We start from the raw sequence: 15,482 nt of genomic DNA, 5'->3' as shown, positions 1-15,482 counted from the left end.
TTGGATAGGAATAGAAGTAACAATCTCGTGAAGTTTGCAAATGATACCTAGATAGGTGGATTGGCAGATAATTTGGAATCTGATAAACCATTACAGATGGACTTGGACAGCATACAGGCTTGGGAAGATTTGTAGCAGAAGATATTTAATGTCAGTAAATGTAAAGTATTACACATACAGTGGTGTGAAAAACTATTTGCCCCCTTCCTGATTTCTTATTCTTTTGCATGTTTGTCACACAAAATGTTTCTGATCATCAAACACATTTAACCATTAGTCAAATATAACACAAGTTAACACAAAATGCAGTTTTTAAATGATGGTTTTTATTATTTAGGAAAAAAAAAATCCAAACCTACATGGCCCTGTGTGAAAAAGTAATGGCCCCCTTGTTAAAAAATAACCTAACTGTGGTGTATCACACCTGAGTTCAATTTCCGTAGCCACCCCCAGGCCTGATTACTGCCACACTTGTTTCAATCAACAAATCACTTAAATAGGAGCTGCCTGACACAGAGAAGTAGACCAAAAGCACATCAAAAGCTAGACATCATGCCAAGATCCAAAGAAATTCAGGAACAAATGAGAACAGAAGTAATTGAGATCTATCAGTCTGGTAAAGGTTATAAAGCCATTTCTAAAGCTTTGGGACTCCAGTGAACCACAGTGAGAGCCATTATCCACAAATGGCAAAAACATGGAACAGTGGTGAACCTTCCCAGGAGTGGCAAAAAGAACATTAGGGCTTGTCTCAATTTTGCTAAGAAACATCTCAATGATTGCCAAGACTTTTGGGAAAATACCTTGTGGACTGATGAGACAAAAGTTGAACTTTTTGGAAGGCAAATGTCCGCTACATCTGGCGTAAAAGGAACACAGCATTTCAGAAAAGAACATCATACCAACAGTAAAATATGGTGGTGGTAGTGTGATGGTCTGGGGTTGTTTTGCTGCTTCAGGACCTGGAAGGCTTGCTGTGATAGATGGAACCATGAATTCTACTGTCTACCAAAAATCCTGAAGGAGAATGTCCGCCATCTGTTCGTCAACTCAAGCTGAAGCGATCTTGGGTGCTGCAACAGGACAATGACCCAAAACACACCAGCCAATCCACCTCTGAATGGCTGAAGAAAAACAAAATGAAGACTTTGGAGTGGCCTAGTCAAAGTCCTGACCTGAATCCAATTGAGATGCGTTGGCATGACCTTAAAAAGGCGGTTCATGCTAGAAAACCCTCAAATAAAGCTGAATTACAACAATTCTGCAAAGATGAGTGGGCCAAAATTCCTCCAGAGCGCTGTAAAAGACTCATTGCAAGTTATCGCAAACACTTGATTGCAGTTATTGCTGCTAAGGGTGGCCCAACCAGTTATTAGGTTCAGGGGCAATTACTTTTTACACAAGGCCATGTAGGTTTGGATTTTTTCTCCCTAAATAATAAAACCATCATTTAAAAACTGCATTTTGTGTTTACTTGTGTTATATTTGACTAATGATTAAATGTGTTTGATGATCAGAAACATTTTGTGTGACAAACATACAAAAGAATAAGAAATCAGGAAGGAGGCAAATAGTTTTTCACACCACTGTGTATATGTATATATATATATATATATATATATATATATATATATATATATATATATATATATATATATATATATCTATATCTATATAGATATAGATATATCTATATATATATATAGATATAGATATATCTATATATATATATATATAGATATAGATATATCTATATATATATATATAGATATATAGATATAGATATCTATATCATATTTTAACTTTGGACAGTGAATTGATAAGCCTTTTTCAAAAGATGAGCAGTTCTTGAAGGCAACTACTGCATTAAAGGTTTATTTAAATAAAGATATGATCAGTAAGAATTGAGAGAGTCAAAGATTTGTAGTGGGATCAGTGGTTTACATTAATTTCCTTTTAAAATGTTTTTTGCCAGATGTTTATTTTCCACCTTTTATATTTTATGGTTGTTGCATTACTTCTCATTGAATCAACAATTACACTCATTCTGCAGAATCTGTTGATTTGTGTGGTATATTATATAGAAAGTGATGGTGGAGGCCAAAGTAATGTCAAATTTCAAAGTAGAGAAAAATATTAAGAGCTTGTTGTCTGTCTGTGTTCAACTTCAGTGCTTCAATAATTGTACTTAGGTTTATTTAGCGATTCTCTAGAGTCAAAAATACTAACTCTTTCATACTTTTTTCATTTTTCTGTGTTCTTTCTGTCTCTCTCTCTCTCTTGCTCTATCATTGAAGAACTGAATCACAGTCAGCCTGGAGTTAAGAAAGCCAGGCGCTTTCTTCTTCCTTTCATCTTCTGCTCCCATCAGTCTACACCCAAGGGTACTTCAGTGACATTTGCATAGCCCGCTCATAGACACCCAACTAACTTACATTACCTAGCCCTCCTCAGAGCAAGTTGTCTTCCTGCCTGCTTTAACCCCCTTGCTTCTTGTTGCTTTAGAATATTGTCAGTTCTTGAAAACAATGGTGATGGCATGGTTAGATGATGACTTTGATGCATTCCTTTTAAAACTAATCTCTTTAATTTTAAAGTCTGTTTACCTAATTATTTTTAAATTATTTTTAACTTATCAAGAATGCTGTAAATGTGTGGAGTTTTTGACCTTTAAATATGTTTTTGTTTAAATCTTTCCTTCTCCTGTCGGTGCAATTTTATATTTCTCAATTTGAATGAATCATACTAACGCTTTTCTTCCAAGTGTTCTAGTTGAAAGTTAACATAACAGATAATCAGTGATTTCTTATAAAAAAATAAGGACTTGAGAAATGTTAATTACGCATGACAGGTGCATTTTTATTTAGCTTTTGCTAGTCATGTTTAGAGTTTAAGAAATTTTAGAGTGTTACTCTATAAAGCATTGGCACGTTTGAGTCCGGGGTGGGACAATACATTTTAAAATCTACCAGTTGTTAGAAATTTCTGCCTGCCATAGAGTACTGTGGTTTAAATACCAGACTAATTGACAATTTATTTTATGAGAATTAAATTTTATAGTAAAGATATTATGCCAAGTTCTAATATAAAACATCTTTTAATTAGAAATGCACTAGTGAATCAACAGTTAACTTGAGACACATTTTTAAAATATTTGGGGAAAAATAAACCTTCAAGGTTAGGTGAATTGGTATTGCTTTGCCCTAGTGTGAGTAAATTTGTGTGTATGTGTGTTTGTTTGTTTGTTTTCCCCCTGTGATGGGCTGATGCAATGTTCTGGTGGTGTTGGGATAGGCTCCAGCTTCCTAGCAGCCCTGCCCTTGATAAAAGGATTAAGAAAATGGATGAATGGATGGAAGACTTCCTAAACTGTACAATCTTATACTTGCTTATATCATTATTTACTTAGGTTTGTTGGTTTTTTGCTTCTTCTCACCAATATGCACATGTATCATTTAAAATAGACTACCAACCTTCTTTAATACTGTATTTTGATAGTTTCAAAAATGATACCATGTCAAAAATAACTTAATGGAATATATATTTATTAAGGGCAGCACGGTGGCGCAGTGGTAGCACTGCTGCCTCACAGTTATGAGACCTGGGTTTGCTTCCCGGGTCCTCCCTGCATGGAGTTTGCATGTTCTCCCCGTGTCTGCGTGGGTTTCCTCCCACAGTCCAAAGACATGCGGGTTCGGTGCATTGGCAATCCGAAATTGTCCCTTGTGTCTGCTTGGTGTGTGTGCGTGTGCCCTATGGTGGGCTGGCGCCCTTCCCGGGGTTTGTTCCTGCCTTGCGCCCTGTGCTGTCTGGGATTGGCTCCAGCAGACCCCCGTGACCCTGTGTTTAGATATAGCAGGTTGGCAAATAACTGACTGACTGATTAAAGTTGTTAGCTTATGATTTTGTTTGATGCCGTATAGGTGTAAAATTCCTGACTTGGATTCGGGTAACATAATCCCTTTTGAATAAGTTTACTGCAATGCTGCTTACTCTGTTAGCCTTAATTTTATTTGGCAACGCACTGGTATGCACATCAGATCAATTGCCAAAAATATAGTTGTCATTTAATTTACTAATCTCATCCACATATCCTGGAAATTTGCTTTGCGTATCTAGTTTAGGTTGCATCAACTCAAATTTTAAACATAGCAAAAGGTTTAAAGGGATTTTTCACCTTTATTACAGACTAGAAAGAAAAGTCCTTTAAGGTGTTGTATATGTATATTTTCTGTTTTGAATGACATGCTTTTTTGTGTTTGCTATTTCCATTCAGATTTTCCAAGGAGTAAATGAAATAGTAGACATATTCTGTTTTAATATCATCTGCCATTTTTTTTTTTAGCTACAAGGTCATAATTTATATAAATTGGCATTAAAGGTTACAGATGCTTTAGCCAGAATTTTTATGGCATTTTCCAACTCAGAAAGGCATATAAGTCTTAATATTTCGCCAGTTATACAGTGATGTGTGTTTTGGGTAGCTGTGTTAAAAAGCAATGTTTGACTTTGATATGACCTGGAAATGCTTCCAACGGTTAAAGCCCTAGCATCGGGAGTACTTGTGGGTCCTTAATAAAAAGGATTGCACTGCCTTGCCCAGGTGAGTCGGAGCTAGGAGGAAGGAAGGCAATACTTGACTGGAAGAGAGCAGTGCGGCAGATTTAAAAAGAAAAGGTACATTAAAAAGTGGTCTATAATTATTAAAGGATAATTTTTTAAGCAACCATAGTTTGTTGACATTTGCTTCACACACTTTTCTGTAAATGAAGGTTTATTTAGTATATGTAATTCCTATCTATAAGTAAACAGTTCAACAAAAGACTGTTTTAGTGCGTCCACTTCCGTGACTGTCTCTACGTATGCTACGGACGATGAAACAAAGATAAAAACAATTTATCATAATTTTTGATTCTGTCTTTTAGGCACAAGTATTCTAGTTTTCCTCTCAAATCAATGTGGGTGGGTAAAGTTGAAATTTAATTATAATAGCATACATAATACTCACAGTCAGCCTGGTTGAAAACTATGGTATCAAATTGTGAATAATTCAGAAATAATTGTCATCTGTAGCTATTTCACACAAAACTGTGATGCAGAGCTCAAACTAAGCGCAGTGGCACATGTGCTGAATATAAAGCAAAATGAAAAATTTGTGTGCCTGCACCAACATCAGTTCCTCACACTTTGAAGCTTTTACTAGCAAATCTTAGATGAAGAAGCAGTGCACAAAGTAAACTACAGTATATAGTAGTGTGGTATAGTATTTCATTTATGTTCTGAAGGTTATGAGATTTCATATCTGTCAGGTCAGATAAAGTTGGAACTAAACAAGACAAAAAAAATCAAAACTTACTCGATTGAAAGTTTGCCATTTGGTCCTTCTAATTTATATTGGGTTACACTGAAAAAGACCTTTCGAACTGCAAATATAGCAATTGCTGGCATTGTAGGAAAAAGTGGTTGGGCATGTCAAAGGTATCCGTTTGAGATGGTAGAATGCTAGAAGCCATATTGCATTTTTTTTTTTTCCCCCAGTTGACGTTATTGGCTATTTCCAAATTAACCAGTACCAGTTGTCCTGTACCACACAGCAGTATCTTCTTTTAAAACCTTCTGTATTAACCATTTTATATTTTAGGAATTTTAGCATCCAATAGACACATCCCTGGGGATCAAAGAAAATCTCTCATGTTGACATTAGTAGACCTCAGTCTACACACACATTTTAATGCCAGATGTTAATGCATAATAGAAAAATTATACCTGAATAAAATCCAGATGCATAATATCTTATAATTATGATCCTTGAACATTCACATCTTTTTTTATTATAGTAAAAGTGATTTAAAATTGTTCATGGTAAAGATTGATCTTAACAGCCTAACTGTGTACCATGAAAGTATAGCTGGTGATGTGCTTTGCAATATGCATAAATAAATCACATTTAAAATTCTATTTTCATATTTTGCTATCTCAGATTTTGAATTAGAAGTAGATTAATTTAATTCTTTGAAGTTCTGTAAAGCTTTATTCAGAATGTCAGTTCAAATTGAAAAAGTAAAAAACCATTAGTTTCTTAATACAAAAATATAAAAAAAAGAAAAGCCAGAGTCAGCTAAGAGGTAAACTAAAACTGATCCAAAAAGTTTAAACTGGAAACAAAACCAGAAAAAACTTGGGTGGGATTGGCATGCTTGTTAAGTTGAATAGCCTATTGTCAGAATTTTTTAATGTTCTAATAGACAAAAAATAAAAGCACGTACAAAATCAAGGAATCCAGAAAGGAGCAAAACATATAAATCTATGTAACTAATAATCCATTTTCTCCACTTCATAATTTGCTTGCAATTTGTGACTAATCCTTCTGCTGATACCAGCATATGAGAGAGTTTACCCTCACCCACAATTACAGCAGCCCAGATAAGCAGAGAGCTGAGGAGACTTTGTGCCAGCAAAGCTACTAGTAGGTCCAGATGGAGTATCGCCACGACTGTTGAAGGCCTGTGCATTGGAGCTGGGGAGTCCTCTACAGTGCATTCTTCAACCTGAGCCTGGAACAGGGGAGAGTCCTGAGGCTTTGGAAAACATCTTGCATCACCCCAGTCCCAAAGGTATCATGTCCTGGTGAGCTGAATGACTTCAGGCCTGTCGCCCTGGCGTCACATGTGATGAAAACCATGGAGCAGCTGCTGCTTCACCACCTGAGGCCACAGGTCCGCCACGCCATCGACCTGCTGCAGTTTGCATACCAGGAGAAGGTGGGAGCGGAGGATGCCATCATCTACATGCTACACCAATCCCTCTCCCACTTGGACAGAGGCAGTGGTGCAGTAAGAAAACACCATCCAACTTCTGCTCCTTAGGGACAAGCTGACAGAGATGGGAGTAGATTCATACCTGGTGGCATGGCTATCTTGCAGACAGACTTCAGTATGTGCGTCTCGGGAACTGCAGGTGTGACATTGTGGTCAGGAGCACCGCAGGGGACTGTGCTTTCTCCAGTCCTGTTTAGCCTATATACATCGGACTTCCAATACAACTCAGAGTCCTGCCATGTGCAAAAGTTCGCTGACGACACTGCTATTGTGGGCTGTATCAGGAGTGGGCAGTAGGAGGAGTATAGGAACCTAATCAAGGATGGTGCGACTCAAACCACCTACAACTGAACACCAGCAAAACCAAGGAGCTGGTGGTGGATTTTAGCAGGTCCAGGCCCCTCATGGACCCCATGATCATCAGAGGTGACTGTGTGTAGAGGGTGCAGACCTAGAAATACCTGGGAGTGCAGCTGGATGATAAATTGGACTGCACTGCCAATACTGATGCTCTGTGCAAGAGATGACAGAGCCGACTATACTAACGTAGAAGGCTGGTATCCTTCAACATCTGCAATAAGATGCTGCAGATGTTCTATCAGATGGTTGTGGTGAGCGCCCTCTTCTACGCGGTGGTGTGCTGGGGAGGCAGCATAAAGAAGAGGGATGCCTCACGCCTGGACAAACTGATGAGGAAGGCAGGCTCTATTGTAGGCACAGAGCTGGACAGTTTGACATCTGTGGCGGAGCGATGGGTGCTGAGCAGGCTCCTGTCAATCATGGAGAATCCACTGCCACCACTGAACAGACAGAGGAGCAGCTTCAGCGACATACTGCTGTCACTGTCCTGCTCCACTGACAGACTGAGGAGATCGTTCCTCTCCCCCACACTATGCGACTCTTTAATTCCATCCCTGGGGGGGTAAACGTTAACATTATACAATGTTATTGTCAGTTATACCTGCCTCGCACTCTCCACCTTGCATTTTTTTAACTTGCACTGCATTTTTATTTAATTAATATTGTTTTATCAGTATTCTGGTGCTGGAGTATGTGAATTTCCCCTTGGGGATTAATAAAGTGTCTGTAAGTTGGTTGTATTCCCAAATTATGGTAACAAAGAATGGCAATGTATTTTGTTTTGATTAGCACATTAAACCAAGAATTTCAGTACAATCTTTACACAAGATATTATTGACCCTGTAAACACCTTTAATTTGACTAAAGTGATAACAACAAAAAGTAACAGAATAATAAAAGAAAATAATGAATAGTTATTTCAAATAAGGGGACTAAAACAAAACAAAAAAAAAAAACACAACATATATAGGATGCCAGCATAACAAAAGGAGAATGAAAGCTATCTCTCTATTATTTAAAAAAAATCCTGGAAGGGAGACTAGGGAGTCGAGACATGATCTTCTCGGAAGACAATTTGATGTCCTGCGAGACATGGCAGTGAGATAATATTTAAAACAAGTTCACGGACATCTAACCAAGCAGTTGTTGGAATGCTTTGGACAGACAGACATCATGTGCTCCTAGCTCTTAAAACAACGACAACCAGAACACGCAGCTTGCCAGCAGCAGGAAGCCAGCAGATGATCCGACCGCTTCTCCTTAGCATGCGTTAAGCACCTAAACCCCTCCGATCCCCCAACCCCCCCAAATTCATAACGTGAGCGGCAGAGACACGAAGTGGCAAAATGATAGCTGCTGTACAGGCTTTTACATGATTGATGTGCAGAGCGACAAAAAGAACACACAGCTCGCCAGCACCAGAAAGAAAGCAGATCATCCAGCGGCATCTCCTTAGCGTGCGTTCAGCTGACCCCTTCACAACATGAGCAGCGTTATACGTCCTGCAAGATTTAACCACGCCTGGGGCCAGAAATAAAAGACAAGTATTGTTTTTACAAAAGTTTTAAAGTAAAAGTGAAAATAATGCATATATAACAATTCCCATGAAAATAACAAATCTTTTTAAATTGTATATCTGGTAAACCAAACCCGGGGGCGGAGCTCCTTGTATGTGTTTAAAATTAAGCATACAGTTAGAGACTAACATAACAATGGTTAAGAATAAACCCTTCAACATGACCAAAAAGCAAACCAGTAAAGATATATTTTTAAATGATACTTAACTTTTTCAGTTGTTTTTGAAGATCTTAATGCAAAAGTCTCACTGCTCCAAAGCCTAGGAGACACTACTGTCAAGGCATTGTCACCCTTAAGCTGCAGATGAGTCTGGGGGACAGACAGTGAAAAATGGTCAAAACTCCTGAGAAGTGATGGATGAAACCTGCTAGATTTGCTTCACCACAAAATTTGGTAAAAAATGCAGAAAGTTTCAGGAATTTTTGAGAACTTGGCGATATACATTGAAGTTAATGGGGAAGGAGAAACTGAACCATTTTTTAGTGTATTATAATGGTGGATTGATCTTTTAAGTGTTCCTGAGGGCAAGGGAAGCATCTGCCAATTGCTGGATTTATTATTTTGGCCAAAAGTGCTAAGATGTGACATGAGCTGTGAAGCAGGAGTACTGTGCCTCCCTGAGAGATAATTACATTCTAGATCCACAATATTCTGGAATCCTTTCTCCCTCGTCGCTATGACTGACTAACCACCCTCACAGCCTGTGATGTTAGCTTTCCCTGATGTCCCTCTCATTACCCAATCTGCACTATTTAGAGAGGAGCATAATAAACTTAATCCAGCAGTGAAAATGCAATGAATTTACAGTATTTAGAAGAACAAAGTATTTTCATAACAGTCTCATTATGATCAGATGATATATACCTCAAATGAAAATACTGGAAGTTATGTATATGTATGTGCAGATCAGATCGGGCCATGCTGTACATTAAAATGTTGAGTGAATTTTTTTAAAAGCCTGCAAAGTGCAAATCTGGCTGAAGAGGCGATAGAGTAGTGACATCAGACGTGTGTGTATACCATAAATTACTCACTCATGCATTAAGCAGATCCGGTAGCGCTGTACAGTGTGAGCTGGAGTATGCAATGCAAATCTAGCAAATAGCACAGATCAAGTGGTAATTTGTGCACCCAGCACTGACTGCTACAGTTCTGTGATATCACACTGGCCTTGCAAAGCATCATGGGGTGCAAAATCACTGTGAAAAATGCTTTGGCGAATTTCACCTATCAACATTGGTCCTGAAAGTCTCCCAAGATAATGGCAGAGGTCTTCTGCCAGATAGGAGGCAGCTTACCTGTATAAGGATTAAAAAACAAACCATAAAATCTTAAAATCCACAACATATTTTTACCGGGAGTTAATGAAGATTAACTAATACTGGTGAAATATGGTCTTTTTTTTTATGCCAGTCAGCATTTTGGACTAATTTTAAATGGGACAGAGATGAGTGACAAACTCTAGTATAAGGGGATTTAACAATGGATAGCCGTTGGTTTGGGCGGGGGGATAGTATGAATCTGTTTTTGGAAGTCATTCAAAGACAGAAATCGTATGATCTTCATGATGGTCATGAGCTGAACAAAGCTACTATTAAATCACAGCATTTATCTGTTGTAACCACAAGAGCCCTTAAACCACAGACACGGCAGTACAGCACACAATATATGAATAACCTTTATTCCTTCCAAAGCACCTTTCCACAGACCACTTTTCAACAATCAACCACAAATACACTTACAATCAAAATAAATCAATCTTTCTCTTTCTGTCCTCCAGTTTAGTGTTGTCTCCCGACTCTGGCTCGTCCATGTGTAGAAGTGGGTTCCTTTTTTAAGCGGACCCAGGAATGCTTCTGGTGTAGTGCTATATCTGCCCATAAAGAAAATAGGGAGGTCCGGAGGTGCTCCTCTGACAGCACCCTCTAACAACCCCAAGGGACCTCGACAGGGCTGCATTCTGGACTCCAACTTCCAAACATCTCTGCATGTGCCTCAACTGAGTTCCCATGTGAGGACCACTGCCACCTATTGTATTGGGGGCTGAGATGCTCCCTATGCTTGGCTATCTGTGGCCCTTCCATTAATTCACACCGGCCAGATACTAAGTTCTTTATTTATTCCGCCAGCCAATCCATCTCCGTTGTCACGCTGGCCTCCCACTGCCTAATGGCTCCTTCTCTTTTCTGACTGGGATGTCAGTTCTCCTCCTACACGTTTTAGCATGTTTAAGTTAGAATTAAAATTGATGCCTGTATGTTTGATATGAGACTGGATGTGAGTAGTTAGTGAACTGAATAATATTTTTATGCAGTTCATCATTTATTATGCTCGAGGTAATTAAAGAATAGTTATGACACGTCTTTGATTACTCTGAGCTTAGAGTGTTCTAATTACTTAAGTTAGAACTTATCCCATCAACTTCCCAACACATTTTTTCCTATCGGTCCTTAAGGTGTATATTGTCCTGCTGTACTCTCATCTTTCTTTCCTGCTTTATACGTTTTCAAGCTTTCTTTCTCCAAACTTAAAGTAAGTGATGCTCTTGTAAGCAGTTTATGTAAGATGTCTGCTAGGCCCTTACTAATACTCTGATTACAGAAAAATGTCCTAACATATGACTGGCATGTTTCTTCACATGCTTTGAGATTGCCCCCTGGTTTCTGACTTTTGCTGTCTCTTACCATCTGTCTCCCAGTTTTCTATTAATATGCCATTCTCGTGCAGTATATTCTTTCTCCTGATCCACTCTGCCCCCACACTTTCACCTATTAGAGAATAGATGCTGCTGAACTGATTCTTTTTCTCTCTCTCTCTCTCTTTGTCTTAAATATTCTATGGAATGCATCGATGACTTATCCAGTTCCAGTGTGTGACTGTTTAGGAAATAGTTGATGATTAGTGTCACAATTTCAGTCTTAATGTCCTTTTTTGTGTGTGGTGTTCCTTTTTTACCTTCAAGGTTGGGGTAGGGTTTGGTTGGGAGCCAGGAGTGTTTTTTTTTTTTTGTTCTTAAACGTACATTTGCTGTAGTTTTTTTGACTAATAATGATTTATGCTTATATTCTTGTTTGATTTCAATCAAAATGCGATTACCAAAAACAGATGCTAATGTGCTTATTTTAGTTACACCTAATGGCTCCACCATTTCAGTTTTTGCATTGATTAATGTAGTTGTGTCAGTAATCTCATTTAATCATTCAGCTACCATTATTAATCACTTTGGGTGTAATAGTACAGGGGTGCGGAAATCCAACGCCCTACTCGTCCGACATGGGTAAATTGACCATTGGACAAACGTGTTTTTCTGGTTTCAGTTGTCCGTGGACAAGTGCAATTTTCTGGAGAAAAAAGAATTATATGTGCTGTGCAGGGCACATTTTTACCACTACTTTCAAATTTTAAACATTTGGGTACGTACTTCATGCAGAAACAGTCTACTTAGGCATGTTCTTCATGTCTCAAATTGGTCTTCAGTATTGTTTACAAAATGACGGCTGATTTTTCAAAGGGGAAGCACTCTTATGGTCTTGCATAAGTATTTTACCGTACTATTTACACGCATGGAGATGTGGTCATTTTTTTTCATGCCGACATTATGATGTAATGTGATGATTCTTCATTATTATCGATAACTTTTATATATTATTGATAAAATTCATTGTTTCTACATAAAATTGCGGCCATTATACTTACAGTGCAAATGTTTTCACCACATAACAAAGCTTGTTAGGCAGTTAATCTTTCCTGAAATTTGCGATTTCGCGTAGGTTGTGATATATTGAGGAGTTAAGAAATTTATTGCATGACAACATCAATTTTGATGAGCTGTCTATAGATCGTTTTTGATTAGAGAATTTTTCATATTAAACAAGTTGGTTTTGTGCTGTCAGTTTATTAAAAATAAAGAAGAAAACATTCTAACGGTTTCCAAATGTTACGAAATATCTATAAAAATCTTCACTTAGATGCAATTATTTTTTCCTGAAAACATTGGTAATATTTACTTCTTTGGAAATGTGCCATCTTGCGGAATTTCGAATACGTCATTAGGAATTACCTGCGTAACCCATAATGCACTGCGGTAAGCACATTTTTCTCGCTATATGCGTGTTGCTGAAACTGAAGCAAGTAGTATCGTGGATGAGAAATGGATTGTTTTTTGATTGAAACTGCCACAACAGGCCCTGAAAAACCTGACAATGAGGTCAAGAAAAGAAAAACAATAGCTGAAAGGGACCGTGAGTATGATGAAAAACGAAAACGATCTTTTCAATCGCAGTGGCTCAAAGAGTTTCCGTGGGTAAATGAAGACGACACTGACTCAGTTTTTTGCCAAATTTGCCGTCAGTATCCACTTATTGCCGACGAAACATCTACGTTATTTACCTTCAAGAAAGTCGACAGAAAAGACACACTACTGTTGCATCAACTGTCTGCGAAACACATTGCCTGTATGTCAAAACATGAATCTAAAAGTAAGAAAAAAGTTGTTTCAATTGAAAAAACGTGTTCTAAAGCTTGAACGCTCGAAGGTTGAGCGTTATGCTAGGCTGTTCAATACTGCTTCTTTAGAAGAGTTTGACCCACTACCAGCTGTGGAATTCTGGTTGTCATCTGGCAACAGGCACATCACTCATAAAAAACCTGAAAAGTCATCAGCATCCACTTCTGCAGGACCATCAGTCCAGGAACCATGCAGTTCAGCTCAAGCAGAAATGAGCAGCATTCAGCCCATGCTGTCTGAGATGGTAAAGATTCTTGGGGGAGAAGATATCGCAAGACAAAAGCTGAAGAACATGGCAGAAAATGAATCAGGACAGTGTTCTGTTATGCAACTGTTATGTGAAACAGAACTAGTGTAGCTATAATGAATGCATTGTTTAATAGTGAATTAAAATGAAAAGGGAATCTTTTATATGATGTTCTAGAGCAAGGTGGCAAAATACTACTTTCTGAAATAACTTTTTTCAGTTTTAAAATGAAAGACAGTTTTGGTGTCAATAAAAGAGATCAGAAAAAATAAACTATTTTTCACTTTTGTTATTTGTTTATGGGCAAGTGAATTTAACTGGGGGACACGTGGATTTTCTTAGTTTACTTGTCCGTGGACAAGTAGAAAAAAAATTGATTTCCACACCCCTGTAGTGCAAAGCTAGTGATTGTTAAAAAAACAAAAAGGGGGAAATATTTCCTTTTTATATACATTTATTTTTTTTTATCACCCAATTTTATGTACTTGTGGAATGCCAAATTTACTGTTGGGTTTGTTAAAGGTCAAGAATTTGTGTTAATAGTTTGCCCTTCTTGCCTGATGTTATTTATGTATTTACGTCATGCAAAAAGACAGATTCCCCTCAGAGATTAATACAGTGTAACAAATACCAAAATACTTAATTCAATATTATGTTTTGTTTGAAAACTTTAATAGTGGTAACAAGCTTTGCTAATATTAGGAGTGTTATTTTCCCTGTACTGTATAGTACTTTCCAGGGTCACTATATGAGCTTTGCAGGTTAATGCTCTGAGTTTGTAAGCAGCTTCTGAGAAATCATTTTTGTCAGCTTGAATTGTTTAAAAAAAAAAAAGTGAATCTAACATGCATTTAACTGCTGCCTATATATACATTTTAACTAATACGTTTAAGAAGTGAAAGGGCAACAGGCTTGCATTTTTTACTGATTTTTGGCATCTGTTTTGTATGTTGCTTAAAGTAATTAAAAGAAAGTTCTGTTGCACTTTACATTTAGAAAAATGTTTACCTATCCCTTAGATGTCACTGAGGGAAAAAATAATATTGTATTTGTAAGATTATTATATAACTCGCCATTTTCTTTTTTCTCCCTGTTTGTCTTTTCCTGCTCTCTGTCTGTTTTTGCATGCATCCTGGACCTACAGATGAAATTAGTGGGGACGGTAATGTTATGTGCCTTAATTATATAACAGTTTCCAACTATTTCTAATACTAACCAAATATTAACAGATTTATGGTGATTAATGCATGATGATACAGTGTTGATCCTGTGGTTTCTACTATAACATCATGCTTTACCAGATGCATTTAAAAGTATTGCACTACCACTTGAAGTAAAACTGCGTTTGCTTGAGTGAATTCTCATGTAAGCGGGTCACCATTCAGTACTTGTAATAAGAAAAATGTAATGAATCACTATTATTAACTACGGTAAATATTTAATTAGTTTTGTTCATAGTATGACTGTTGTCTCCTCAACTCACAGAAATTATCTTTTGAGCTATTCTTCATTGGAAAAATGTGTTATCTGTTATAACAGAGTTTTATCTTATATTATGTGAAAGTAGTGAAGTTTCCTTTTTTCCAATACTGTATTGATAACAGTGGTTATCTTGATTTTCTAATTTTTTATACAGTTGGGCTTGTAGAGAAATCTTGTAAGTAATTTTAGTAATTCATATACTGTGTTATACAAAACCATGGTAGGTTTGTTTTCAGGTGTTTTCTGAATGATACTTGAAGTTCTACATACAGATGGCAAATTCTTTATGTGCTTTTGAACAGATGTGAAACATGGTGGCTCAGAACTCCACACTTTATTAAAAAAAATACATAGTTTCAGTAGCACAGGCAGTCGGTATATTCCTACTTGCCTTTATGAAAGTAGAAATCTTGACAGACATTTAGTTTCAGATGTATAATGTCATGACAACACGGTTTTCCTCAAATTCTATATTACAGGAGCCTTGACT

The 15,482-nt window shown here is 37.4% G+C and overlaps 1 protein-coding gene across 12 annotated transcripts in view; it reads left to right on the top strand.

Annotated features, from left to right (window-relative positions):
* LOC120515784 (focal adhesion kinase 1) overlaps positions 1-15,482 on the top strand; it is a 191,645-nt gene that overhangs the window by 94,734 nt on the left and 81,429 nt on the right. For 5 of the 12 annotated variants that reach the window (XM_039737084.1, XM_039737094.1, XM_039737086.1 and 2 more), the window contains exons 14-15: positions 2,298-2,384; positions 14,655-14,672. The exons of 3 other annotated variants lie outside the window; for them this stretch is intronic. In XM_039737084.1, the coding sequence (XP_039593018.1) occupies positions 2,298-2,384; positions 14,655-14,672 (105 nt within the window). The remainder of the gene's footprint in view (positions 1-2,297; positions 2,385-14,654; positions 14,673-15,482) is intronic. 4 more of the 12 variants (XM_039737087.1, XM_039737093.1, XM_039737089.1 and 1 more) reach the window with 1 other exon arrangement.

This window comes from Polypterus senegalus, chromosome 15, assembly GCF_016835505.1.
Source record: "Polypterus senegalus isolate Bchr_013 chromosome 15, ASM1683550v1, whole genome shotgun sequence".
In the NCBI taxonomy this organism is placed as follows: domain Eukaryota; kingdom Metazoa; phylum Chordata; class Cladistia; order Polypteriformes; family Polypteridae; genus Polypterus; species Polypterus senegalus.
Note: the sequence above shows the minus strand (reverse complement) of the source record. Positions and strands in the feature narration are given on the sequence as shown.